The sequence below is a fragment of the Xylaria bambusicola genome (assembly GCF_022495145.1).
Source record: "Xylaria bambusicola strain CBS 139988 unplaced genomic scaffold F5B22scaffold_9, whole genome shotgun sequence".
Lineage (NCBI taxonomy): Eukaryota > Fungi > Ascomycota > Sordariomycetes > Xylariales > Xylariaceae > Xylaria > Xylaria bambusicola.
The window spans coordinates 293248-315750 of NW_025953562.1; the positions used below are offsets into that span (position 1 = coordinate 293248).

At 45.9% G+C, this 22503-nt stretch overlaps 12 protein-coding genes across 12 annotated transcripts; 6 read left to right on the forward strand and 6 right to left on the reverse strand.

Annotated features, from left to right (window-relative positions):
- Positions 1-156: 156 nt before the first annotated feature.
- F5B22DRAFT_643998 (aspartate aminotransferase-like protein) lies at positions 157-1663 on the forward strand (the record flags this gene model as incomplete). The annotated part of the gene is made up of 5 exons (XM_047978360.1): positions 157-315; positions 384-868; positions 954-1356; positions 1423-1528; positions 1605-1663. 5 exons carry the CDS (start codon positions 157-159, stop codon positions 1661-1663), a joined length of 1212 nt encoding a protein of 403 aa, XP_047833287.1.
- F5B22DRAFT_568003 (putative MFS transporter) lies at positions 1618-4321 on the reverse strand. The gene is made up of 5 exons (XM_047973126.1): positions 3616-4321; positions 3282-3474; positions 3180-3205; positions 2180-3114; positions 1618-2126 (listed from the first exon to the last, which is right to left on the reverse strand). Exons 1-5 carry the CDS (start codon positions 4079-4081, stop codon positions 1998-2000), a joined length of 1749 nt encoding a protein of 582 aa, XP_047833288.1. The 5' UTR covers positions 4082-4321; the 3' UTR covers positions 1618-1997.
- An 86-nt stretch (positions 4322-4407) lies between these two features.
- F5B22DRAFT_568045 (uncharacterized protein) lies at positions 4408-5991 on the forward strand. Its single transcript, XM_047973127.1, has 2 exons — positions 4408-5762; positions 5821-5991. The coding sequence occupies exons 1-2, from the start codon at positions 4804-4806 to the stop codon at positions 5822-5824; spliced, it is 963 nt and encodes a 320-aa protein (XP_047833289.1). The 5' UTR covers positions 4408-4803; the 3' UTR covers positions 5825-5991.
- F5B22DRAFT_596365 (uncharacterized protein) lies at positions 5605-6431 on the forward strand. Its single transcript, XM_047974226.1, has 2 exons — positions 5605-5757; positions 5816-6431. The coding sequence occupies exon 2, from the start codon at positions 5971-5973 to the stop codon at positions 6403-6405; it is 435 nt and encodes a 144-aa protein (XP_047833290.1). The 5' UTR covers positions 5605-5757; positions 5816-5970; the 3' UTR covers positions 6406-6431.
- Positions 6432-8263: 1832 nt separating this feature from the next.
- F5B22DRAFT_596367 (uncharacterized protein) lies at positions 8264-9073 on the reverse strand. Its single transcript, XM_047974227.1, has 2 exons — positions 8747-9073; positions 8264-8681 (listed from the first exon to the last, which is right to left on the reverse strand). Exon 2 carries the CDS (start codon positions 8592-8594, stop codon positions 8313-8315), a length of 282 nt encoding a protein of 93 aa, XP_047833291.1. The 5' UTR covers positions 8595-8681; positions 8747-9073; the 3' UTR covers positions 8264-8312.
- A 76-nt stretch (positions 9074-9149) lies between these two features.
- On the forward strand, positions 9150-11833 carry F5B22DRAFT_568061 (fungal-specific transcription factor domain-containing protein). The gene is made up of 3 exons (XM_047973128.1): positions 9150-10617; positions 10675-11141; positions 11195-11833. The coding sequence occupies exons 1-3, from the start codon at positions 9424-9426 to the stop codon at positions 11652-11654; spliced, it is 2121 nt and encodes a 706-aa protein (XP_047833292.1). The 5' UTR covers positions 9150-9423; the 3' UTR covers positions 11655-11833.
- On the reverse strand, positions 11717-12848 carry F5B22DRAFT_568066 (short chain dehydrogenase reductase). Its single transcript, XM_047973129.1, has 3 exons — positions 12056-12848; positions 11871-12002; positions 11717-11820 (listed from the first exon to the last, which is right to left on the reverse strand). The coding sequence occupies exons 1-3, from the start codon at positions 12711-12713 to the stop codon at positions 11780-11782; spliced, it is 831 nt and encodes a 276-aa protein (XP_047833293.1). The 5' UTR covers positions 12714-12848; the 3' UTR covers positions 11717-11779.
- Positions 12849-13264: 416 nt separating this feature from the next.
- Positions 13265-14838, reverse strand: F5B22DRAFT_568095 (uncharacterized protein). Its single transcript, XM_047973130.1, has 3 exons — positions 14147-14838; positions 13656-14054; positions 13265-13597 (listed from the first exon to the last, which is right to left on the reverse strand). The coding sequence occupies exons 1-3, from the start codon at positions 14300-14302 to the stop codon at positions 13337-13339; spliced, it is 816 nt and encodes a 271-aa protein (XP_047833294.1). The 5' UTR covers positions 14303-14838; the 3' UTR covers positions 13265-13336.
- F5B22DRAFT_596375 (GroES-like protein) lies at positions 14524-16200 on the forward strand. Its single transcript, XM_047974228.1, has 4 exons — positions 14524-14838; positions 14894-15254; positions 15310-15791; positions 15852-16200. Exons 1-4 carry the CDS (start codon positions 14827-14829, stop codon positions 16086-16088), a joined length of 1092 nt encoding a protein of 363 aa, XP_047833295.1. The 5' UTR covers positions 14524-14826; the 3' UTR covers positions 16089-16200.
- A 538-nt stretch (positions 16201-16738) lies between these two features.
- On the forward strand, positions 16739-18564 carry F5B22DRAFT_662408 (hexose transporter; the record flags this gene model as incomplete). The annotated part of the gene is made up of 5 exons (XM_047980437.1): positions 16739-16883; positions 16947-17219; positions 17277-17372; positions 17426-18197; positions 18312-18564. The coding sequence occupies 5 exons, from the start codon at positions 16739-16741 to the stop codon at positions 18562-18564; spliced, it is 1539 nt and encodes a 512-aa protein (XP_047833296.1).
- Positions 18565-18666: 102 nt separating this feature from the next.
- F5B22DRAFT_662409 (P-loop containing nucleoside triphosphate hydrolase protein) lies at positions 18667-19468 on the reverse strand (the record flags this gene model as incomplete). The annotated part of the gene is made up of 1 exon (XM_047980438.1): positions 18667-19468. The coding sequence occupies exon 1, from the start codon at positions 19366-19368 to the stop codon at positions 18667-18669; it is 702 nt and encodes a 233-aa protein (XP_047833297.1). The 5' UTR covers positions 19369-19468.
- Positions 19469-20064: 596 nt separating this feature from the next.
- On the reverse strand, positions 20065-21409 carry F5B22DRAFT_662411 (uncharacterized protein; the record flags this gene model as incomplete). The annotated part of the gene is made up of 1 exon (XM_047980439.1): positions 20065-21409. One exon carries the CDS (start codon positions 21407-21409, stop codon positions 20078-20080), a length of 1332 nt encoding a protein of 443 aa, XP_047833298.1. The 3' UTR covers positions 20065-20077.
- Positions 21410-22503: the final 1094 nt, after the last annotated feature.

Consider the following 22503-nt stretch of genomic DNA (forward strand, 5'->3'; position numbering starts at 1 on the left):
CCGCATGGAAGTTTTTAAACAAAACTAAGATCGTATTGGAGATCAGAGGATTTTAACATGTAATAGCGGGAGCCCAGCTTTAAGATCATCATATACGACACGATCTTTTGACTGATCTCAACCACAATCTCTTGACTTCCTAAGGTATTGTCGAACATGTCAATACTTGAACATATCCCCGATGGGGTACCAGACGGCGTATCCGAAACAATGGCTGCCTTTAAAGGAGATGGAAATAAACTGAAAGTGAACCTAAGTCCCGGACTATACTGCGACGAGAATGCGAAGCCATGGGTCTTGCCTGTAGTGAAAGAGGTAAGCTCCTTCAGCACCTGAACAATGATACTAAAACAGACAACCTGTGCCATGCTGATCAGCTCTAGGCAAGACATAGCCTTATATCAGATGGTACTCTCAACATCTCCCCCCAGACAGGCGACCCTGGTTTTGTGTCCGCGGCGAGAGAAATCATGTTTGGTGATGCATTGGCTGATAAATCAATCACATCTATTCAAACAATCGCAGGGACTGGGGCGAACCAGTTCGCCGCACGATTCCTGTCTGATACCCTGCAGCCCGAAACCGTGTGGCTTTCCGATCCCACCTGGGAGAATCACACTAAGATCTGGATGCATGTCAATCCTGCGATCAAACAACGATATTATCCTTATTTCGACTACAAGACATCGACACTGGACGTTGAAGGCATGATCTTCTTATTAAGAGCGCAGGCGTCCAAAGGGGATGTTCTTATTCTACACGCCTGCGCACACAACCCAACCGGGCTCGATCCTTCTAAAGATGATTGGCAGCGGATCGCAGAGGTTTGCGAAGAGAAACAGCTATTCCCAGTCTTTGATTGCGCTTAGTGTGTCTTGACCTGGGTACTCCTGTAGATGATAGGCTCCTTGTTTGCTTTTTAGGAACTTGCTAACCGCCTGCTGCTTTCGTAGTCAAGGGTTTGCCTCGGGGAACATAGATGACGACGCTTGGGCGATACGCCATTTCATAACACGTTCCAAGGGTCCCATTGAGTTGGCAGTGGCACAGTCGTTTTCTAAGAACTTCGGGCTTTACAGTGAACGGATCGGCTGTCTCCATATCGTAACGAAGAGTCCAAACATCGCGGCCAAGGTGGACGCACTACTGCGGACGATATCGCGGGCGCAGATCAGTTCAGCGCCAGCCTTCAGCGCCAAAGTTGTCGCAATGATCTGGGAAACACCAGAGCTGAAGCGAAAATGGCATGGTGACCTGCAGACTATGAACACTAGGCTTAGGAAGATGAGAGCGAGACTGCACAGTGAGCTCACGAAGAGGAAGACCCCTGGGGATTGGGATCACTTTTTAACGGATGTGCGGCAGCCCCGATGAATTCATTATTATCACCGTCCACCCCGACCGTGGCTAATTCATGACTAGATTGGAATGTTCTCTATGACTGGATTCCCTCTCCAAAAAGTCAAGAGACTTAGAGAGGAGTTCCATGTGTACTTGATGCCCACCGGCCGACTCTCTTTCACAGGCTGTAAGACCCCATTGTTTACAGGAAGAAGCTGCAATCTTTCTCGTATTATGAGATTACTGACTCGGCGCAACAATAGTGACGGAAGGAAACGTCGAATATGTTGCTGATTGCATGCACCAAGTCTCACTAGAGTAGATACATATATGCCGTTATAAGCCCATACCTCTAAGAGGCTTCCCAAAATTTGATCGGCTTTCAAAGCATTGAATTTCTACATGTAGTTAGATAACTAAAGTGACGACCGAAAGGTACAATGACAAACTACGCCTCCTCGTATCTCCATAGACGCATTTTCATCACACCTGTGCGTAAAAACCTCTCACCAGCTCTGCATCGCGACCTTTCAAGCGTATTCCAGTCTCTGGCGGTAAAGATATACAGAACGAACCCAGAAATGACTATCAGACATGAAGTGGTATAACACCGCCTTCTATCCCAATCAAGATCCCGAGGCACCAATAATGTGATATCAGGAAGACGTAAGAGGGTCCTCTCTGATACGGCCGATCCCGAGAACGGTATCTTTCTTCTCACTTGTAAGGTGATGCTGTCTCACAAAGAGGTTAAGAAAGGATGAGAACCCCGCGAATGCAACGTACTATGCAACCAGAATTAGCCAGGGGCTGGATACTAAAACGTAGCCCTACTCACAGATATCCAGACAACCTGAACAGATTGATAGTAAGCTTGTCTGACCGTGACCTGTTGATCGCTTGTAAGGCTCGAAATCCTCTCGACATTTGCTGTCGCATTGCCACCGTCGAATAAACTGGCTATTTGACTTCCGAGCTGCTCCTCAAGTGTAGGGTTCATGCTACTCATTTCGTTCTGGAAAATGACGCCGCCGACCACTACCGAAATCGCTGTGGCAATGGAACGCAGAAAACCCATCGTAGCTATGACGGCAGCTGTATCGTGGACCGTGGTAGAAGCCTGGGCTGCGATGATAGGTGCCTCGATGTTAAGACCCACGCCAACGCCAGTGATAATCTGGAAAACAATAAGCTGTGCTAGATTTTCCTCCATTTTGAGGTAAATGAATAAACCAACACCAAGAGTCAGCAGAACTTGAGCTGTATACATGAGTGGCCGGTACTTCCCCGTCTGCTGTATGAAGACTCCGGCGACTGCTGCTGATAGCGAACAGGACACTATCAACGGCAACATGTATAAGCCCGACGTCAATGCACTAGCTCCCAACACCGATTGGGAGTACAGTGGCAGATAGTACGTGATCCCTATAAAGACGTACGCGTTGAAAGCGAATACGCCGTAAGCAGCAGCCTTGGACCAAGTAGAAAGCAAATGGAGTGGGACTATGGGGTTATGGGCAAACTTCCACTCGTTCACAACGAAGATACCTATCGTCACCGCACCAAACACGATGAGGTTGATGACTGCCGCGGAGGACCAGGGGTGAACTGTATCACCAAAGTCTAAGCCCAGCAGTACCATCACCGTTCCGCCTAGGCACAATAAGCTACCGGTCCAATCGATAGCCTTAATGCCAGCCCAGATGGGGGTGCTCGGGGATGGTAATTTGAGAAAAAGAAGAAGGCCGATAAAAACAACACCCCCGATAGGTACTATATGAAACAGGAAGGTTCAGATATATGCACGTCGGATAAACAGGGGATGGGCGAACACTTACAGTTGATCCAGAAGCACCATCTCCAACTTCATTTGAGGAATAATGGTTAGCAAAGGGTAATGCAGCTATCGCGATAACGAATTGAACAATTCAAGAACTGACCTTAAGCGTGCAGTGAACACACCGCCAAGAACTGGGCCAACTGCGCTACCTATTGCCCAGACGATGGATGTAATAGCAAGATACAGCCCGCGTTCGCGCAGAGAGAACATATCGCATATGATGGTGTTGACCATTACGCTCATGCCAGAGGCACCGATACCCTGGACGACGCGAGCACCTATGAGAGTGCTGACTGCAGAAGTTGTAAGTATGAGATTTCCCATCTATCAAACCATTCAGACGGATTCACGAGAGAATAAGAGTAACGAGATCTCGCCGAAAGCTCCGTGTTTTTATATTTCCTCTGAGGAATGAATGAAGAGTCTCAACATACTGTTAGGCGAGAGGGCACAGAGAAGGCTGCCAACGAGAAAGGTAGCCAATGCCGATAAGATGATGGGCTTTCTTCCCCAGATGTCTGCCACCGAGCCCCAAATAGGCGTTACAGCTGTGAACCCGAGTATGAACGCAGAGCCTATCCAGATGTATCCCGAAGTAGAATGAAATGAAGCGACGATGGAAGGCACGGCTGTCGTCACGATCGTGAGATCTAGCGATGAGAGGAAGGCAGATAGACAGAGAGATGCCATAGTTAGGGCAATACTCGTAGCTGACGGGCCTTTTGCGGCCCCCGTGTCGGCGTGAGCTGGAGAGGTTGTGACAGTAGGCTTGTCGCTTGTGACGTTGATTGTGAGCATGTCATTTTTAAGACACTCGGTAGTATTGGATTTTCGTTCCTTCCCTGGGTCATTGCTTGGTACATCGCTTGTTGCCATAGTTAATGTCGGTAATGATTGCATTGTAAATCGAGGATCGAGACCTAATTTGCAGGTTATATCCGTTTTCTATACTTGATAGCAGCGGCTGGATGTTATTGGAACCCTATTCGCTTTGAAAGTTGACTGCTTGAGGAATATATTTCCCAGGAGGCTTTTTACAAGTTGATTTCCTACTCCTTTTTATATCTACTTCGGCAACGTATTACTCTTAGACAAACCGTGTCCACTTACAGTGTAAAGACATATTTCATACTGTCGAGGTCTTGGCGGTGTGTCCAAGGTCTTGAATGCCCCTGCTGCCAGATCTTTCAGAATTTCCCCTGATCTCCCCTCTTCAAGTATGATGACGGATCTTACTCCACGTCTCACCCTGTACATATGACTAAGAAATTCTCTAGACCTGCAGTATCATGGTCATGAACACACAGCCATAATTTTGAATACAGTGTTCTAGTAGAGTTAACACAGGAGATTAGAACAGGATTACTTCAATATCGCTGCGCAAAATTGGTGAGGTATTTTCTATTTACGAAGTATTAAGTACTGCAATTGTCTATATATCAGGGTTGGAACTTCTTTGTGCGTCTAAGCCACGGTTGTTAATGACAACAATACTGACATCAACAAATTGATTGTTTCGGATTTTAAGTCGAGGCTCTTTGTCATCTTACAATGTGAACATTCATGAAGAAATAGAAATCGGAAAAGTAGCTTGCAATTATATAAGTCCTGGCGAATTCAACATGTGGAAGAAGCCTCTTCTCTGGCCACTACATCGGAACAATAATCTTGAAGGAAGAAACCATAACCTTAAGTCACAGCCCACCAAGTTGATAAAAATGTCCGACAGTCTAGGCCTTGGGTTTTGGCTTGTTTTTCTTTTCGGTATCGGCAGTAAGAAGTTCCTGCATGGAGACACCCTTATCGCATGGGAGACTGGTCTAGGCTATTCAGCGCCTATTTGCACCACACTTAGCGAAGTATATCGATATGAAAAGAACGTTCTCAAGGCGTTTATCGCCTTATTAGTCGCCATTTCTAGAGGCCTATATATCGCCATCAAGCCCCAGCATATCTTTACCTTAGAATATGTCCTTGCTAACCTATACGTTCTTTACGCCATTGGTGTTATAGTACTCTCATACCAAGCCTGGCGAAACGCTGATTACGGCAAACGGACCGCCAAAAAGAAGTCCCGTGAATCCGACAGCCCAAGGCCCACCTACGCCTGCGGAATCTGTTCCTTAAGCTTTCCACTCGAGGACTTATTTACATTTGACTGCCCTAGAAGTCACACCTATCATGACAGTTGCCTCTTTGAGAGAGCTCGTCAAGGCCAAGCGATCAGGAATAGGTGTCCCGAATGTGACGCAGACCACCCTATTAGGCAACAAACTTATCCTCGATCTGAACCAAACTTCTTAGACAAGTCTCGGCTGATGTGGTACATCAACTCACTGTTCAGTCGTCGCATTCGCCTCCTCGTTCGTAGATTCGGCTACCAACAGAGACCGGCTCTTCAAAATGCGTCTCCTATGCGAGAAAGGGCTTTGCTTCAAGCTCTCTGCTTAGTCTTGGTTGTGCACATGTTTTCTATGACGTCGCTCGTTATCTTCGTCTATATCGTTCATACAGTTCACAGCCTACCGTTTGGTTGGCTAGTCCAGCTTTTTATACTTCTTTACATAACGGCAACTCTAAGGTTTGTTTCACTCTTTGGCGCAATGTGGTACGCGGAATACGCTTACGAGACGCGACAGTTAGTATATCTTCCGAGCTCCCCGGCGGCCGATGTTTACTTCAACGCTCGTATAGTTATAGACTGGTTTACAACCACGACTTATTGTCTGCTCAGCTATTGCGGTCTCAACCTGGATCAACGGCAAGAGCTTCCTCGCCGGGAAACTCTGATGAAGCAAGCGAGGGAGCTGTACAACTTCTGCTCTACCTTTGTACCTCGACTATTGTTTTTTTATTCTGTTTGCTTTATAATGGTTCCCTTTGGGATCGCAGTCTCTTCATTCTGGATGGCTGTTTTTGACGAACTTTTTGCCTGGATTAACGGCCACGACTTTCACCTGTACATCCACTTGTGGGCATGGCTAGTACTACTGTTCTTTGCTACGATTCAACCTCCCTACATAAACGTCGTATTGGGGGTTTACCGGCGCTTTCTAGCCCTTGCAGTCGTCTACACTTTCTACACCTTTTCTCACAATCCGGCACGGGCGGTAGTATATTCTGTAATCCTCTATGGATACGTTACATCTCCTGGACGGTGGGGATTAATCAATATCGTAGGCGTTGTTTCGGCTATTTATGCTGTAAATTATTTTCACAATTAATTATTAATACTACTTTTTGAACTTCATCAAACGCTCATCCACTACGCAGAATTGCTACTTTAATTTTGAATTGAACCATAACATCTTATGAAGTATAATACTTTACTGTTCCCCCTCGAACTACTCAGGAGTCAGGGGTAAAGCATGTATATACGTATTATATTTTGTAGCGTGCAACACGCTAGCGATATGGGGCTAGACTGGCTACCTTGATGCTTCTCTATATTTGGTAATGATGCAAATAACTGAGCCATCTTGTTGCAGATATCTGAAGCAAGTGCTTAGGTAGGTATCCGCTGGATATATGCTCTTCACCAGTTGCATAAGCGACTCGGCATCCCTTTCGCCCAGTTACCAACTCCAATTGTTTGTTACCTACTTATGTATCTCCATCCCCATCACCAATACTCGCGTTGCAACAGCGTAGGCGCAACCCACAACAATTAACTTAGTTCCAGTTTATCCGGATTGTGAATGAAGCGTAGGCTTGGAAATTAAATTCCAACCTACAGCTACCAAATAGGGTCTGAGCCTTGGGCCAAGCAATGATAAGTCTGAAAACAATGATCCCATCAAAATTATGTCTTTGTTACATGACGCCACGTAGGTTTTAGTGCTAGCGGGGGTCTAGCTAGAGGGGCCAAACTGTCTCGAATCGGCACTTGACTCAATTAGTTGTCGACATTTCTCCTTGTTCTCTTTCACAGTACTCGTACAGCCCGATGATTTTACGAAAAAAAGAAAGACAATGTCAGCTTCAGTTGATGCGCCGGCGAACGAACATAAGCAAATCGCAAGGGTCCCGGGCCACCCCGCCACGCGCTTTTTACGCGAATTCGCGTATATAAATCCCTGTACCCAACGCAGTCAGTTTTTACCTTCTGACCTTCTTTTTATATTCAATCGAATTGCCTTTTCATACTAAATCTCACGATGCCTTCAATTTCCAAAGAAAAGCGTTATTAGGGCGCTATTCACAACGTTAAGCTTGGTTTAGGTATTAAAACGGCAACACGAAAGTAGGATATTTCTAGGACCACTTTACAACGCCGTCTTAACGGAATTCCAACCCAAAAAGAGATAAATCGAAGCTTCTAATCTCTCTTACCTTATTTAAAACGCCAATTAATGTATTGGGCGGTTGGCCAAGCTAGATTAAGCTATACGCCGTTGTTAATTAAATTCCGAACCCTTACAAATTCTATGCTTAATAATATCGGCACCGTTAAAAAGGTTTCTCCATCATAGCATTAAAGCTTTATTCGGCAGAATCCATCAATCAAAACTACTAAATCCCATATAATTAACTATTTAAAAGTTAACGGCGCTACAGTAGCTAATATTAACCTCTTTTTTAACCAACTCGAAGCTCCAAAAGTCGTTAATATTCCAAAAGACCGTTAGTATAACGCAAACGAAATAAGGATCGGGCAAGGCATCAGTAATAATCATTAAGTTATCTGCAAAATAATTAGCCATCTAGCACTCAAAAAAAACATCGATAAAAGCAAATGGATAACAATATTAAAATATATTACCGCTAACAACTATGCCCTTCCGCCAGCAATAATCTTCAAAAGCAAAAATATTCAACATCAATAGTTTCCGCAACGGAATATAGGCCTATAGGATGACTGGTTCTTCCGGGCCTCACCTAAAGGGTGGTCTAACAACAAAATCGCATTAGATTAGCTTAAAGAGGTCTTTATACCGCAAATTCAAACCCAACACAGCAATAAATAAGTGGTATTAATATACAACAGCCACAATAGTCATACAAATAACGTCTTTTTAACAACCTATATGTTAAATAAGGTATAGCTAATCTTCTATAAGCCTTACTACAATCACGTTATACAGGCGTTAAACGTTAGAATCTTCGGACCATTAAAAAAACAGCTTCGTAATCACCTTCGCAAATGCCCTTCGATCAGTTTAAGCATCAAGCCTTCTAAAAAAAATATGCTAAAAGCATTACAACTTACGAGGATCGATATTTTAATGCCTAAACAGGTTAAAAACGTATAAAGAACAGCTAGGATATTCCCGCAGGATCGAACTAAGCCGTTATCTTCGAAATACATAGTATTAGAAAGAAAGGGTATCCCGAAGGTCAAGCATAAGGCCCCCGCAACAAAAAACAGACCTAAAACACCAAACTTTTCAATATTCAACCCTAAATACGTCATAGCAACACCCTCAACAGGTCAAAATCTTCAGCGAAGTTGCCGGAAATTCGCTATAGACTATTGCGCGTTCAACATGCCGGCGCAAAGGTTGGTCGCCCAAAAGGCCTCGAAGGCGCTAGACCTCCAAGCTAATAAGATCGCGACTCTCGAAGCGAAGGTTCAATACCTTCAATCCAAAGTCAAGAAATCGATCAAACCGAAAAGAAAGAAGGTAAAGACGACGCCCAGGCACAAATTCGCAAAGATGTCAAACGTACGAAAGACCAAGCGTAGGGTACGTAGTAGGAGGATTTATAAGGACGAGGCAAGCGATTACGAGGTGCCTGGAACCTTGGAAAACCTGTTAGAGATCATTCAAGAGGATATTTCGGAGCCTGAAGACTGTATTACGGCTGTAACCGCCTAAAAACAGCGATCGCGATCGTTTTCGTTGAAAAATACGGCTTCAATTGAGTGGTGTTGGGTGGGTGGTGGGGTGGCCCGTGACGTGGTGGCCCGGGACCCTTGCGATTTGCTTATCCCAGACCTGTCTTCAATTAGTGCCGAGCAAGGTAACGTAGCCCCGATCCCTAGTCTTCACGTCGCTAATATTGGCTCCGGACAAGCCTGTAAGGAATGTCGTAGGAGGAAATCTAAATGTGATAGAGCGATCCCGTAAGCGCACTGCTTGGGTCTCTCATGTTTCACTCTAACACTGACAACAGAGCTTGCCAGCCATGCGTCAAATACCGTAGGCACTGTCTCTACGAGAAGCACTCGCGCACGCCACTTACGCGCAGGTATCATCCATCTACTGCTCCATGACAAGGTGCTGTGAGAACATGGACTGATGTGCCTCAGGCATCTCACAGAAGTGGAGGAGAAACTCGAGCGCGCGAAACTTGTAATCGCTCAGCTCCGAGCGCAGGCGTCTGCCTCCCTACCTTTACCACCTGAAAGCACCCAGCCTATTCAGGGGTTTGGTCCTGAGTTAACTCGGCCGGAACACTTCTCACAGTCTTTTTTGCCCGCTAGTGAGTCTGACCAAAATCACGTAGGATCGTTAACTCGACGCCACTCAGGCCGCAGCGATATAAATCGGCCTCCAGCTCAGTCTTGGGACAGCTACATCTCGCAGGTTGACAGCCCCGACGTCAGAGAATCGGCAAGCAGCTCACAGGATGTTCGAGACATTCTTGAAGCTTCTCCCAAAGATGAATTTGAATGGGATGAGCAAGAGGCCATGACCAGCAATTCTGCTTCGCCTGATGTGATAGGCAATACCATCGAGGACGGAAATGAGTCAGCCATCACTGATGGTATGGCATCTCTGGCGGTTAACGAAAGAGAATCCGGGTATCTAGGCGTTGCATCAGGGGCTGCACTACTCCGAATATTTGCGACAACGCCTAGAGTACGTCTCGATTTCACCACCTCCCGGGCTTCAGGCCAGATCCGCGAAAGACGCCATTCTCTAATATCGCAGCCGGACACAACTTGCCTAATCGCCGATGCAATGATTGATGCGTATTTCAGCCAATACCATTTGAGCTACCCTATAATCCATGAACCTACCTTCCGTGCTCAGTATTCTGAGGTGATACCGCGTCCCCACGGCGACTGCTGGTTTATTTTAGCCTACATGGTGGCAACTATCGGTGTTTGGACGACGGCAACGAATCTCGAAAATCTTGATATCGAACTCTTTGCTCAAGCACGAGCTCTATTATCCTTCAATGTCCTCGAAGTTGGAAATATTACACTGGTTCAAGCTTTGACGTTAATATCGAATTATGAACAGAAGAGAAACAAGCCAAACTCCGGTTACAATTACAGTGGCTTGGCGATGCGTGTAGCAATGGGGTTGGGACTACACAAAGAGTTTCAAAACTGGAACATCTCGCCTCTTTCAATGGAGATCCGGCGCAGAATCTGGTGGTCTCTCTATATCTTTGAGGTCGGAGCGACTATCACATTCAGTCGACCTCATTCATGGCCACGCGAAGGGGTTGAAACGTCGTTACCTCTGAATATCGATGATAAAGTAAGTTCTCTTCATAACTGGAATATCATCTAGAATACCTTTTTTGACAGTCACTAGTCTTTGACTGCCCTTTCGAAAGTGTATCCGAAAGAAGTTGATGAAATCACGCCCTACACGGCTCTAATCACACAAGCAAAGTTCCATACGGCCACAACTCCCATATATTGCCGTGTCATTTCCAAACCTCCCCCCTCCGCTAATGAACTTCTCAGTATGGAAAGCAGGCTTATCGAGCCATGGTTGAGAAGCCTGTCTCAATACTTTTCTGAAGACACCGAGACTTCTCAGAGGTATCGTCACGCCAATTTAGTCATGAAGTGGAGGTTACGGAACTTCCGAATCATCATGTACCGGCCTTTCGTCATCCGGAAGGCTCTTAACGCCCGCGATCATCGCTATCCTGAGTCGCCAGATGACCTGAGAGCGTATGATATATGCCTGAATCAAGCCAGAGAGACAATTACTAGCATCAGCACCCATGTCGCTGCGACAAAGTGTAATCGCTTAGAGGCGTGGTATACACTGTGAGTTTGCAATTTGAATTTGTAGTGTACCGCAGATACTAACATAAAAGTAGTTATTTCCTTTTCCAAGCTGCCCTAATACCATGTATTTGCCTCCGAAGTGACCCCGGCTCATCTGCTGCCGATGATTGGAAAGAGCAAATCGTTTCGGCATGCAAATCGATCGCAGCTCTAGCTTCACTAAACTCAAGCTCAGCACGGTGCTGCCAAGCTATAGCAGAACTTTGTGGCCAATTTGTCGACATTTCTCATCTGTATCGCCAAAATACCTGTCCATCAGATCAGAGTCTATACGATGAATCTAACCAACCCGAGCCGGCCACAGGACAACATATTATGCCAAACTCGTCACATCCTGTTGGCGAAAGCTCTCAAGGCAGACCAGATGAACATTTGCCTTTGTTCTGGCCTGGCACTGGTTCATTCAACACAGCAGACGTGTTCATGGAGGACGAGGCTTGGACTAATCTTCTGCGGAGTACTGCAGATGAATGGTGGCCTGATGGCTCATGAATGAGATTCCATGCAGTGAAACACTACAGCTATGGCGATAGGCAGAACTTTCTTATCAACAAACTTGCTGAACAGTGCCACATCAAGGGGTGAACACCAACTATAACTTAATCTCGTCTGGGCCCTTAAGGCAGGGTGTATCCGCCATCGATAACCATATTAGCTCCTGTCTTTTGCGTTAGCGTTTGATCAGAATTGGGTGAAGGGCACTCTCACCTGTCATGTAACTCGATGCTTCGCTTGCTAGAAACACATAAGCGCCCTTCAATTCGGAAGCCTGGCATAATCTACTCGCAGGGATCATCGAGAACCACTTCTTCCTCCATTCTTCGGGGTGCACGGAAAGCACTGCCCCTATTAGTACGATTTCCTGCTCCCACTTGAACGGCACTCCAACTCACTATCTGTCGCTATGAATCCAGGGGAAATACAGTTCACCCTTGCGAAATCAACCCATTCAACCGACAAAGACTTTGCTAGGTGTATGACGGCTGCCTTGCTTGCATTGTAAGCGGACTGCTGCTGGGGTACATTCACAAGAATACCCGAGACACTGGCGGTGAAGATAATAGACCCCCGACCATCGCTTCCGGCTTTGAGCTGTCGTTCGAATACTCGCGCGGCTGCCCTCGCAGTCCAGAACGCGCCATGAAAATTGACGTCGAGCATCTCGCGCCACTCCTCATCTCCGTATTGGATGGCAGGGTAATGAGCCGCAATGCCGGCGTTCGCGACAACGATGTCGAGTTTGCCATCTCCAATCTCTCTGGTAGCTTTCTCAACAAGTTCTTCGACTTCGGTTGGGGATTTGACGTTGCACTTGTATGCCTGAACGAGGACGCCATTTCCGGATTTCGAGACTGCGGCAGCAATTTTGTCCGCCTCGGTAGGGTCGGTGGAAGTGTAAGTGATGGCAACCTTGGCTCCGGCTTCAGCCAAACTTCGTGCGGCTTCTAGTCCTATTCCGCGCGTACCTCCTGTCACGATAGCCGTCTTTCCGGCCAAATTGAAATGGGAGAAGACAGGGGCGTCTGGGTTAGAGTGCTCAGGGAGAACCATGTTCAGAGATGTGGCCGCAGCAGTTAGGAGCAATGGATCATAAATGTTTCAAAAGCTAGTGAAGTTGCAAAAGGATTTGGGTAGGATCCTTTGATAGCAAATATCCCATGCCATTATGTACTTGGCCATACTCGTACAGCGGAGGGCTGGACAGGTTCCCCGCTGCCCTTCTCCGTGAGCTTAAGTCCGGAGTGGACACCGGACGATTGTCACCCTCTCCTATCCCCTACAGCATCGGAATCGCTACGTGTTATCGCGTGTCACCCCTCATCATGAACTGTTACTTGCTTGTGTTGCTCGATTCATTTCATTATATAGTCGCGTAGAAATTTCAGTATCCACGAGACCGTCGAACATCCTGTCACATTGTGAATGACTGTAACACCCTCGCGTCTTGATCCCGATAGCTCATCGAATCCTAGAACTTGCTAAAAATATTGAGGGGGACTGAGCATATGATTAGGCAATGTCCAAATGGAATCCACATCGCTAGCCCTTGCTTGATACATAATACCGTTCGCTGCATCGTAGCGAAGATTGTGATAGGGCATAGTAATTTTATATCTAAGTAAATTGTAATAAAAGCGTACAATCTTATATACGGATGCTAGCTCAAGACCTCTCTATCTAGCGGTATAACCACCATCAATAACAAAATCAGCACCAGTAGTGTAAGATGAAGCATCGCTCGCGAGATACAAGTAGATACCCTTCAGTTCTCTCGGGTCAGCATCTCGCCTCATAGGGGTCAGACTGAACCACTCTTCCTTCATCTCAAAAGGACAGTCACCAGAAATGGCCGTATCGATATAACCAGGAGACACTGAGTTGATACGACCTCCCCATTTTGCCCATTCGACCGACAGAGATTTGGCGAGGTGTATCTGCAGATAGTTAGACGCGCTTCAATCTTTCTTCTGATAACGTGGACAGATAACTTACGCAGCCAGCCTTACAGGCGTTATAGCAGCTCTGTTCCTGTGGTACGTTGGCAGCATGGCCGCTCATAGAAGCAGTAATAATGCCCACACCACTCTTCTGCCCCCTAAAAACGAGACCGGCGGCGCGCATACAATAATAAGCGCCGTCAAAATCAATGGCGCGCACACGATCCCAATCCTCAATCTCGTCGTCAAGACCACCAGCCTTGCTAGGCACACCGGCGTTGGCAATAATGACATCTAGGCGTCCAAAGTCTTCGACAGCCTTGGCGACGGCGGCCTCAACCTGCTCGTAATTCCGAACATCGACCTGGTATGTGTTTGTCTTGACATTGAATTTCTCAGCGATCTCTGCAGCAAGGGCATCTGCCGTCTTAGAGATATGATACCAAATCGCAATCTAGCAGCATGTCAGCTTTTTAACTTTTTTTTTTTTTTTTTTTTTTTTTTTTTTTTTTTTTTTTGGAATCTGACTGAACTGAAGAGACTTACGTTCGCGCCCGCCTCAGCCAATCCCCTTGCTACCTCGGAGCCGATGCCGCCAGCTCCGCCGGTGATGATCACTGTTCGCCCATCAAGGCGAAATTGCTTGAAAACACTGTCTTGTACAGAAGGGTTTGGGGCACGGATGCTCTTTTGGGTCGTCATTTTGATGGAACTAGGCAAAATGTGTATGCAGTGTATAGTTTGGAAGCTGGCTTGGGTGTCTAGATAGGATACGATATTTTTAAATAAGGTTTACACTTTAAAGTGATCAAACCTCTACCGAGAAGTAGTTTGCACCTAGCAACAAAAAGTATTGCGGAAGTTGCCGGCCTCTGATGGCCGTTGGCCGTTGAATCCCCTGGGGGTCCCTTTCACCCCATTTGGCAGCGACCGAAGACATGATACGGCGCACGGATACCGAGGTAGCCTCATAAGCCATTTTTGAAAGAAAAAGACATGATTAATGTCATATTTTCATGAGTTAGTTTCGGTTATGTGTAACCGCTCCCGGAAGCGATTGGGTGGAGGGTGACTGTCACCCTATCCGACGACTCCAACAATGCGGGGGCGGTCGGCCGTTAGCACCGAGGCCGTAGTAACGGATTCATTGCACATAAGGGATTGAGTGCAGAGCCGCATCTCGATCGTTAGATCCCGATCAGCTCACTGCAGATGCGTACCTCACCATGTCGGAAACAGTATGTAGCAAAATATCTCAATCTCATACAGGCTTGCTAACGATTTGTACGATAGAACCCAGCTTTTGTACTGCAGGAGTTGAAGAAGGTCTCTTTTGAGAACCGCCCTATACCTAAGCTAAGAGATGAACATCATGTCCGTGTTCACATTGAACAGACAGGTATCTGTGGCTCTGATGTCCACTACTGGCAGAGAGGGCGTATCGGCGATTTCATCCTTGAGAGTCCCATCGTTCTTGGCCATGAGAGCTCTGGCACTGTAGTGGAGGTTGGAAATAAAGTGAAAAATGTCAAGGTGGGAGACCGAGTGGCAATTGAACCCGGAGTTCCATGTCGGCACTGCGATTACTGTCGCTCAGGCATGTACAACGTCTGCGAAGACACCATCTTTGCGGCAACTCCTCCTTGGGATGGAAGTAAGCATCTACTGAATCCCTCGCTGCATTCATGAAACTCACTCGTCGCGTCTAGCTCTGCAGAAATACTACATCGTAGCAGGCGACTACACTTACCCAATCCCCGACCATATGTCTATGGAAGACGGGGCCCTTGTCGAACCTGTTGCAGTGGCCGTACAGATCTGCAAAGTAGCCAACCTCAAAGGCGGCCAAAGCGTGCTTGTGTTCGGCTGTGGGCCTATTGGCATTTTATGCCAGGCAGTAGCCAAAGCCTACGGGGCGAGCAAGGTCATCGGTGTCGATATATCTGAATCCAGGGCCAAATTCGCTAAAGACTTTGCAGCCGATGAAGTCTTCGTCTCAAGAAAAGACCCCGAAGCACCTACAGACCCAGTCGAGGCCGCACGCGCACTGGGAGAAAAGATTGTAAAGACTTTTGGGCTTGATGGGGCCGATGTCGTGCTTGAATGTACAGGGGTCGAGAGCTGTATCCAAGCAGGCATCTATGCAGCGAAAAAGGGGGGCACATTTGTTCAAGCGGGAATGGGAAAGGAGGTTAGTCACATCTGAAGCCAACTGATCAATTAGACTTCTAGTGAACTAACAATGATTAAGAATGTTGTATTCCCCATTACAACGGCTTGCATTCGAGCTCTCACTATAAAAGGGAGTATAAGATATCAGTCAGGTTGCTATCCGGAAGCTGTCAAATTGGTTGCATCAGGAAAGGTCAATCCGCGTAAACTCATTACCCATCGTTTCAAGTTTGAGGAGGCCGAGGAGGCGTTCGAAATGGTTAGAAAAGCAGAGGAAAATACACTTAAGGTCGTGATAGAAGGAGTGAGATCCTAGTCTAAGACAATTGATGAGGAATTATGCAGCTCCTGTAATGCACACCCTGCCACGATGACTTCTAGCCTGTGTTAGTATATTCGTAAAGACATCTGATCGATTGATCAACATATCCCACCGTTATGTGTATCGTACTCAATCTACCTCTTCCCACCACTAAGGGAAGGACTAGTATTCCTTTATCTCCTAGCTAGTATGAGACATTTTGGTGGACTCTGAGCGTCTAGGGTACCGACCTGCTTGTATCATACAGTAGATCTAATCTACTACCTATGTAATCGGACGTCATGAGATCTTGGAATGTGGGTTGATAGGTCCGGTTCTGGTTAGCTTAGGGTGACTGTAGTCCGTTCTCCATTCCTGCACCCCAGAATTCCCGGGCGAATAAGCAAAAGCCCATAACCAAGATTCGGATGCTATTACACGACTAGTGCTGTGCAACCCCATGGGGACAATGCTTTCGCGGAGCTTTTAGGACACTATACTAAACGTAGTCGCTCTGACAGAGGAGGTACTGAAGTCTCGCAACGGTCGTGCGACTCCATGTTATTGTTACCTATATAAGGATCAGTCCCGCCGGCCTCTTCAATATTACAATTCAACAAGCCTCTAATCATCAGCTTAGTAACTTCTGTAAACAAATATCAACAATGAAAGACTCTTCAATCGTAGGCGAGGCACTCGCCCAGGTGATGCCAAGGACGAATAAATATTGGTTTCAACAGCCTCATCTCCTAAAACTCAACCTGCTACTCCTTATGCCTCTTCTGTCATCTTCTGTTGCTGGTTATGATGGTAATACACCCACTTCGTTATAAGCCCCGTATTCTTATAAAGTACATTAACATGATAAGCTAGGATCTCTTATGAATGGATTGCAGTCTCTGGAGCAATGGCAAACCTACTTCGGAAGCCCTAGTGGTGCCACTCTTGGTCTTGTGAATGCTGCACAGGCTATCGGCTCTGTCTTGGCTCTTCCTTTCGTTGGCGTTCTAACTGACAAGTTTGGTCGCAAGCCATCGTTATTCCTGGGTCTTGCTATCATCATCGTGGCAACTATTATTCAGGCGACATCCTTTAATTTGTCACAGTTCATCATCGCACGCGCAATCGTAGGGTTTGGTGGAATGTGTAAGTCGCGCAGATCTACTAATGACATGATGCAATACTGATCTATCAAATTTGCAGTTTCTGTCCACCCAAGCCCGCTACTAATTGCCGAGCTGGCCTATCCGACACACCGTGGCAAATACACATCTGCGTTCTGGACTATGTACTATCTTGGTAGGTAGATCTAACTTACATGGCGGCACAATCAATGCTAATAAACGCATTAGGCGCTATATTGGCCTCATGGACGACCTTTGGATGTCAGAACTATCAGAGCACCTGGGCATGGCGCATCCCTTCGATCCTCCAAGCTGGCTTCCCCATAATCCAATTGATTTTCTTCTATTGGGTCCCTGAATCTCCGCGTTGGCTAGTCTCGAAGGATCGCACAGTAGAGGCCACGGAGATTCTTTCGCGATATCATGCTCCAGATCAAGGTCCTGGCGAGTCGCCCCTGGTACGATACCAACTCGAGCAAATTGTACAGACGCTACGACAAGAAAAGATAGCAAGCAGTGCTGGATGGAGCGCATTGATATCAACACCAGGTAATAGGAAGCGGACCCTTATCGCGTTCTTAGTCGGCTTCATGGCACAGTGGAATGGAGTAGCTGTTGTCTCGTACTATCTTACGCTAGTTCTGAGAACAATTGGAATCACGTCGACTTACACGCAAACACTCATCAACGGACTGTTGCAGGTTTTCAATTTTGCATCAGCTTTAGGAGCAGCATTCTTAGTTGATCGTTTAGGCCGCAGGACGCTGTTCCTCTGGTCAGGCGTTGGCATGCTGGTCTCATATATCATCCTGACAGCATGCTCTGCCGTAGTGAGTATTTCAGGCAACCAATCGGCCGGCATCGTTGTCGTCGTGACGTTGTTCACTTTCTTCTTTCATTACGATATTGCGTATACGCCTCTGCTCTTCGGTTATCCCACTGAGGTCTTGCCCTTTAACATCCGCGGAAAGGGGCTAACGGTCGAGCTGTTCGGCATATAGTAAGTGATTCCATGCCTAACAACGCTCTCCCACTTTTGACTATCCCTTCTGCCACGGCACAGTTTCTCCTTAAGAGATATATGTATAATTTCATTGACCATTGGCGATCACAGCGGCTCTCTCACTTTAGTATCCTTTGTGAACCCTATTGGGCTAGAGAACATTGGTTGGAAATATTACTTGGTATTTAGCGTCCTTCTGGTGATCTTCCTTGGAATCACTTACTTTCTCTTCCCAGAAACAAAAGGCCATACTTTGGAAGAGATTGCCGTTTTATTTGATGGACCTCAGGTGCTTGGTGGTGATCTTGGCAAAGCCTCATCAAAGGACCCTAGCTCCGACATCCAGCATTACGAAGGAGTTTAAAAGCTGTACCCTAACCCCTTTTATTGCCAGTACTACTCAATGCTGATAATATGCTTCTTAAAAAGAATGTTCTATAAACTCGTTATTTAAATATCAAAATATTCATTTCCCTTCATTGACCTCTACGCTTTCAACCCAAATATTGGGTTTGAGTGAATGCCTACGGACAATAGTGCCGTGTTGCAAGTCATTCGACCTTGCTCTGCCAATAGCTGCCTCCATAGTAGCCTCAGTTCCTGCTGTAAGGTGTCTCCTAGCGATGCGGCGTGATGCCAATTCTTCGTCAACATCCACGAACCAGGTATCATCTACGTTTTCTTGAATCTGCTTCCAAGGGTCGCTGTCTAACAAAAGCCAATTTCCTTCGATTATGACGATTTCTACCTCGGGCTCAATTCGTATTGCGTTCGGTATAGGGTCTTTAAGCTTGTGGTCAAAACTTGGGGCGAAAATTGTTGAAGGCTCAGAGGTCTTCTTGGAAATAGATAACATCTGCACGAGAGCCACGACTCCATTGGCGTCAAACGTCCACTCGGCTCCTCGACAGGCATGTGCTTCAACCCGGTTCGGGAGAGTATCGAGATATTCTCGGGTATAGTGAAATCCATCCATGGCTATGCAAATAGCCACAGGGCGTTGGAGTATTGAGTTGATCCTCTGTACGACTTGGCTCGCAATAGTTGATTTGCCGGAGCCTGGAGAACCAGAAACGGCTATAAGTATTCGATGTTGACCCGAATTCCTTACCAGTTTTTGGTGGACATGAACAGCCCGCTGGGTAAGTGAAGAGTAAACCTGCTCCATGAGATATTGAACAACGGTGATAAGGAAACAGAGTTATCTGATGCCGTCAGGGGCAACTTGCAGTTTTTCATCATAAGTGCCCTATATATTACTTATTGATGAGGCTCAGGAGAGTGACGAGTATAATAACAATGCTAGAGTTTAAGAGAAAACGGACGCCTCTACTCCGCCACGTGGATAACACCGCGCCGAAACCTTAAGTCCTACGGACTAGAGTCACCCTTACCTAGCTTGATCCACCAACTCACCCATTCACCCTGCAAGCCAAAGTAGCAGTTACTGTGATCTAAACTAATTGTGACTAAGCATAATATTTACAGCTACTGGTAGTGTTGAGGAAGTAACATAGAAAGATTCTAGGTAGGGAATGAAAGGTTCAAAAACGTATTTGTGAGATGAAATTAATAGACTAAGTACAGCGGCGGTGTCTAACTGACACAAAATTTCTTGACGTAAATGCTCGGCCACTACCAGGTTGGTTGCCCACTTTTCTCCCAAACGCTGCGAGCTCGAGCTTTAAGTTATTAAGTACCGCTGCAAGTCCTTCTGGCTCAACCGCTCTTGTCTCCGCGGCCAGTCTATTTCGAGTCACTCGCCGTAAAACCCTTATTCTTATATGCCGTTGAATTCTATTGCGTCGTATTCTTTTTCCATTGCTTTCATACACTTCATTTTCGCCTTCTTGAATGGTTTCTCCTTAACTCCGCCTTCATGGCCGGTTATTTACTGCGACTGGCTCGCCTTCCTCAGGTAGCCTGACGCGTAAAGCTGTCCCCATATTTATAAGCTCCCAACTGAATGCGCGATGAATAAGAAGATTAACGAGGGTGAGCAAGAAGCCTATGATGGTAATGGAAGTGAGCAACTTCCACTTGACATCTGAATCTAGTTGCTCATATCCTTGCGTCACATTCTCGTAAGTGAATCCATGCTGCACTATTGCCGTTTTCATTTTCTCAAACGTAAGCCCAGTCAAATAATTGAGTGTGTCGAGAAGGATCCCGATTACTGCTCCAGCAGGGGTAAAAATGACTCCAAGTACCCATTGTGAATAATCGAGAATGGGTATCATGAACCATTCGAACCCAAACCGAGTAGCCATAAACTTCATTTCCAATATCACCCGCTCATATGACCCGACAAGGGGTTCCTTCGAGTCCGACGAATCTATCCGATTAGGATCCAGTTTACTGCGCATCCGGCGTACTGACCGTAGCAGATCGTTTATAATCTCGTACACAAAAATATCGATCGGTTCTTCGCCCACTTGCATGCAGTTTTGCTTAGGGCAGTCCCAACTTCGTAATTCTTCTGCGTAGCGGGCCCACTCAGGCATAATCCTCATAATTTGATTGTTTTCCAAATACCTGCTCAAATCGGCCCAAACTACGTCCAGGAGGTCCAGCAAAAGGCGAAGACGCTCATCCCAGTCTGTGGAATTCGCCTCATTCACGTTGATCTCAATTAATCTGTCCTGCAACCTATGCAGCGTCGAACACGCAAATTGCATTGGCTTCAGGACCAGGTCGTCTAGCTCTCTACGAAGTTCCCAGTACCCTCTCTGTTTGTATCTTCTTATGATAGTATCGTTATTGCTGCGAGATAGACGGTCTAGTTCGTGAAGCTGGTGCACTGCAGACTCCCACTGCTCCAGGTTGATACCTTCTGAGACATTGAATGGTGGATGTAGTACAGAGGCACCTTCGTAGAAGCGTGTGAAATCGCAGTCTTTCTCATCGATTCTCAGGCTAGCATTCCTTCTTTCAAGAGTAAGAATAGGGGGGCTGTACCAAACCGTTTCCACTGTTGTATGGGTGGTTGCTGAAGCGGTGAAACTTCCAGTGGCAATGGGAATAGTAACGGAATGTACTATTGTGGTTCTGGGTGCTGTATTTTGTGTGGATACCAATGCAGGGTGGTTGCAAGCTTCGGAGAAAAGCCAGGGCCAATTCTCATTGCGGAACACTATTAACGTGTTAAATATTTCGCTGTTTAGCCAGAGTGACACAAGTAAGGCCAGCGCCCGAAATATAATAACCATGGTTGACCCGGGACGTATAGGCCCTGCCTGGAATTCGTTGGTGAACAGGACACCTAGTGCACTGTATATGACCAAGTGCCAATATAAATCAAGGATACTTTATAAGGCTTGCTGTGAAAAACCTGCCAATTGAGAGTATCAGCGGTAGGCCCAAGGCGCACATTTTTGTGGCTTTTAAAAAGACGCCGGATGTAGTTAATCCAGTTGGCGCCCTTTGACTCGTAGTGACGCGAACACACGCGCCTTGGGCATTGTTCCATAAATCAAAGAACACAGGTGCCATTGACAATGAACAACACTGTTACAATTTTTGCTATCATCGAGAACAATTGGGAAAGCAGTCAGCATGGTATATACAACAGTAATTGCTAGGCAATAACATCAAAGCTAAGGATAATCTCAATTGGCTTAAATTGGTGAAGATTATATGTCCCTTTAAGCGCAATTTTGAACATTTGGTTACGAGTAGCGGTACGACAGACTTATAGGCTCTCAGCCTCCTGCCCCTTAGCTGCGTTCTCTTCGTGACCTAGCTGCCAAGCCTGTTGTGCTATCGACATAATATTAACAAACTGAGGCATAGTATTGAAAGGAAGAGATGTCAAGAGTAGTACATATAATCCTATTAGATTATCTAGAAGTCTAAGTTACAATATAGTTACCTAGCTAGATGAAGGTCTTATATATAAATTCCTAGCATTTTAATATGTAGAATGCAAGTATTACTACCTTCCCTTTTTAATATTCCCTTTTGATCTTTATATTGGTTAATGCTATAAATCTTAATCGATTCCCTTTTAAGGGTAGCTCCCTTTAAGGTGAATTAAATGGTTATATTAAATAATATAAGGGTAATGTTTTAAAAAATACCTATTAAAATAAAATAAATAAGGTAAGACTTTTTTAAAAGTTAAGTTATCTATAACTATTAAAATGGTAAATAAAAGTAATATTAAGTTTTTTAAAATAGGATAACGCATCTCCCACTTGACCTGGCCACCCAATTGACCTGGCCACCCCTTTAACCTATATAAAATCCTATTATTTTCATCTATAATAACTTTACGAATACTGGTCGTACGATTTAATAATTA

What these genes read in the sequence shown, in the direction of transcription:
- F5B22DRAFT_596365 (XM_047974226.1), top strand. Translation starts at nt 5,971, where the DNA reads ATGAAGCAAGCGAGGGAGCTGTACAACTTCTGCTCTACCTTTGTACCT.
- F5B22DRAFT_568066 (XM_047973129.1), bottom strand. Translation starts at nt 12,713, where the DNA reads ATGGTTCTCCCTGAGCACTCTAACCCAGACGCCCCTGTCTTCTCCCAT. An exon ending in TGGATTCATAGCGACAGATA is followed by an intron (nt 12,003 to 12,055) that starts GTGAGTTGGAGT and finishes TAATAGGGGCAG; the next exon opens with TGCTTTCCGTGCACCCCGAA. An exon ending in AGCATCGAGTTACATGACAG is followed by an intron (nt 11,821 to 11,870) that starts GTGAGAGTGCCC and finishes CGCAAAAGACAG; the next exon opens with GAGCTAATATGGTTATCGAT.
- F5B22DRAFT_568045 (XM_047973127.1), top strand. Translation starts at nt 4,804, where the DNA reads ATGTGGAAGAAGCCTCTTCTCTGGCCACTACATCGGAACAATAATCTT.
- F5B22DRAFT_596367 (XM_047974227.1), bottom strand. Translation starts at nt 8,594, where the DNA reads ATGACGTATTTAGGGTTGAATATTGAAAAGTTTGGTGTTTTAGGTCTG.
- F5B22DRAFT_568095 (XM_047973130.1), bottom strand. Translation starts at nt 14,302, where the DNA reads ATGACGACCCAAAAGAGCATCCGTGCCCCAAACCCTTCTGTACAAGAC. An exon ending in TGGCTGAGGCGGGCGCGAAC is followed by an intron (nt 14,055 to 14,146) that starts GTAAGTCTCTTC and finishes ACATGCTGCTAG; the next exon opens with ATTGCGATTTGGTATCATAT. An exon ending in ACGCCTGTAAGGCTGGCTGC is followed by an intron (nt 13,598 to 13,655) that starts GTAAGTTATCTG and finishes AACTATCTGCAG; the next exon opens with ATACACCTCGCCAAATCTCT.
- F5B22DRAFT_596375 (XM_047974228.1), top strand. An exon ending in AACTCCTCCTTGGGATGGAA is followed by an intron (nt 15,255 to 15,309) that starts GTAAGCATCTAC and finishes CGTCGCGTCTAG; the next exon opens with CTCTGCAGAAATACTACATC. An exon ending in AAGCGGGAATGGGAAAGGAG is followed by an intron (nt 15,792 to 15,851) that starts GTTAGTCACATC and finishes ACAATGATTAAG; the next exon opens with AATGTTGTATTCCCCATTAC.
- F5B22DRAFT_568003 (XM_047973126.1), bottom strand. Translation starts at nt 4,081, where the DNA reads ATGCAATCATTACCGACATTAACTATGGCAACAAGCGATGTACCAAGC. An exon ending in GTGTTCACTGCACGCTTAAG is followed by an intron (nt 3,206 to 3,281) that starts GTCAGTTCTTGA and finishes CCTCAAATGAAG; the next exon opens with TTGGAGATGGTGCTTCTGGA. An exon ending in ATGGTGCTTCTGGATCAACT is followed by an intron (nt 3,115 to 3,179) that starts GTAAGTGTTCGC and finishes TGTTTCATATAG; the next exon opens with TACCTATCGGGGGTGTTGTT.
- F5B22DRAFT_568061 (XM_047973128.1), top strand. Translation starts at nt 9,424, where the DNA reads ATGTGCCTCAGGCATCTCACAGAAGTGGAGGAGAAACTCGAGCGCGCG. An exon ending in CTCTGAATATCGATGATAAA is followed by an intron (nt 10,618 to 10,674) that starts GTAAGTTCTCTT and finishes GACAGTCACTAG; the next exon opens with TCTTTGACTGCCCTTTCGAA. An exon ending in TTAGAGGCGTGGTATACACT is followed by an intron (nt 11,142 to 11,194) that starts GTGAGTTTGCAA and finishes ACATAAAAGTAG; the next exon opens with TTATTTCCTTTTCCAAGCTG.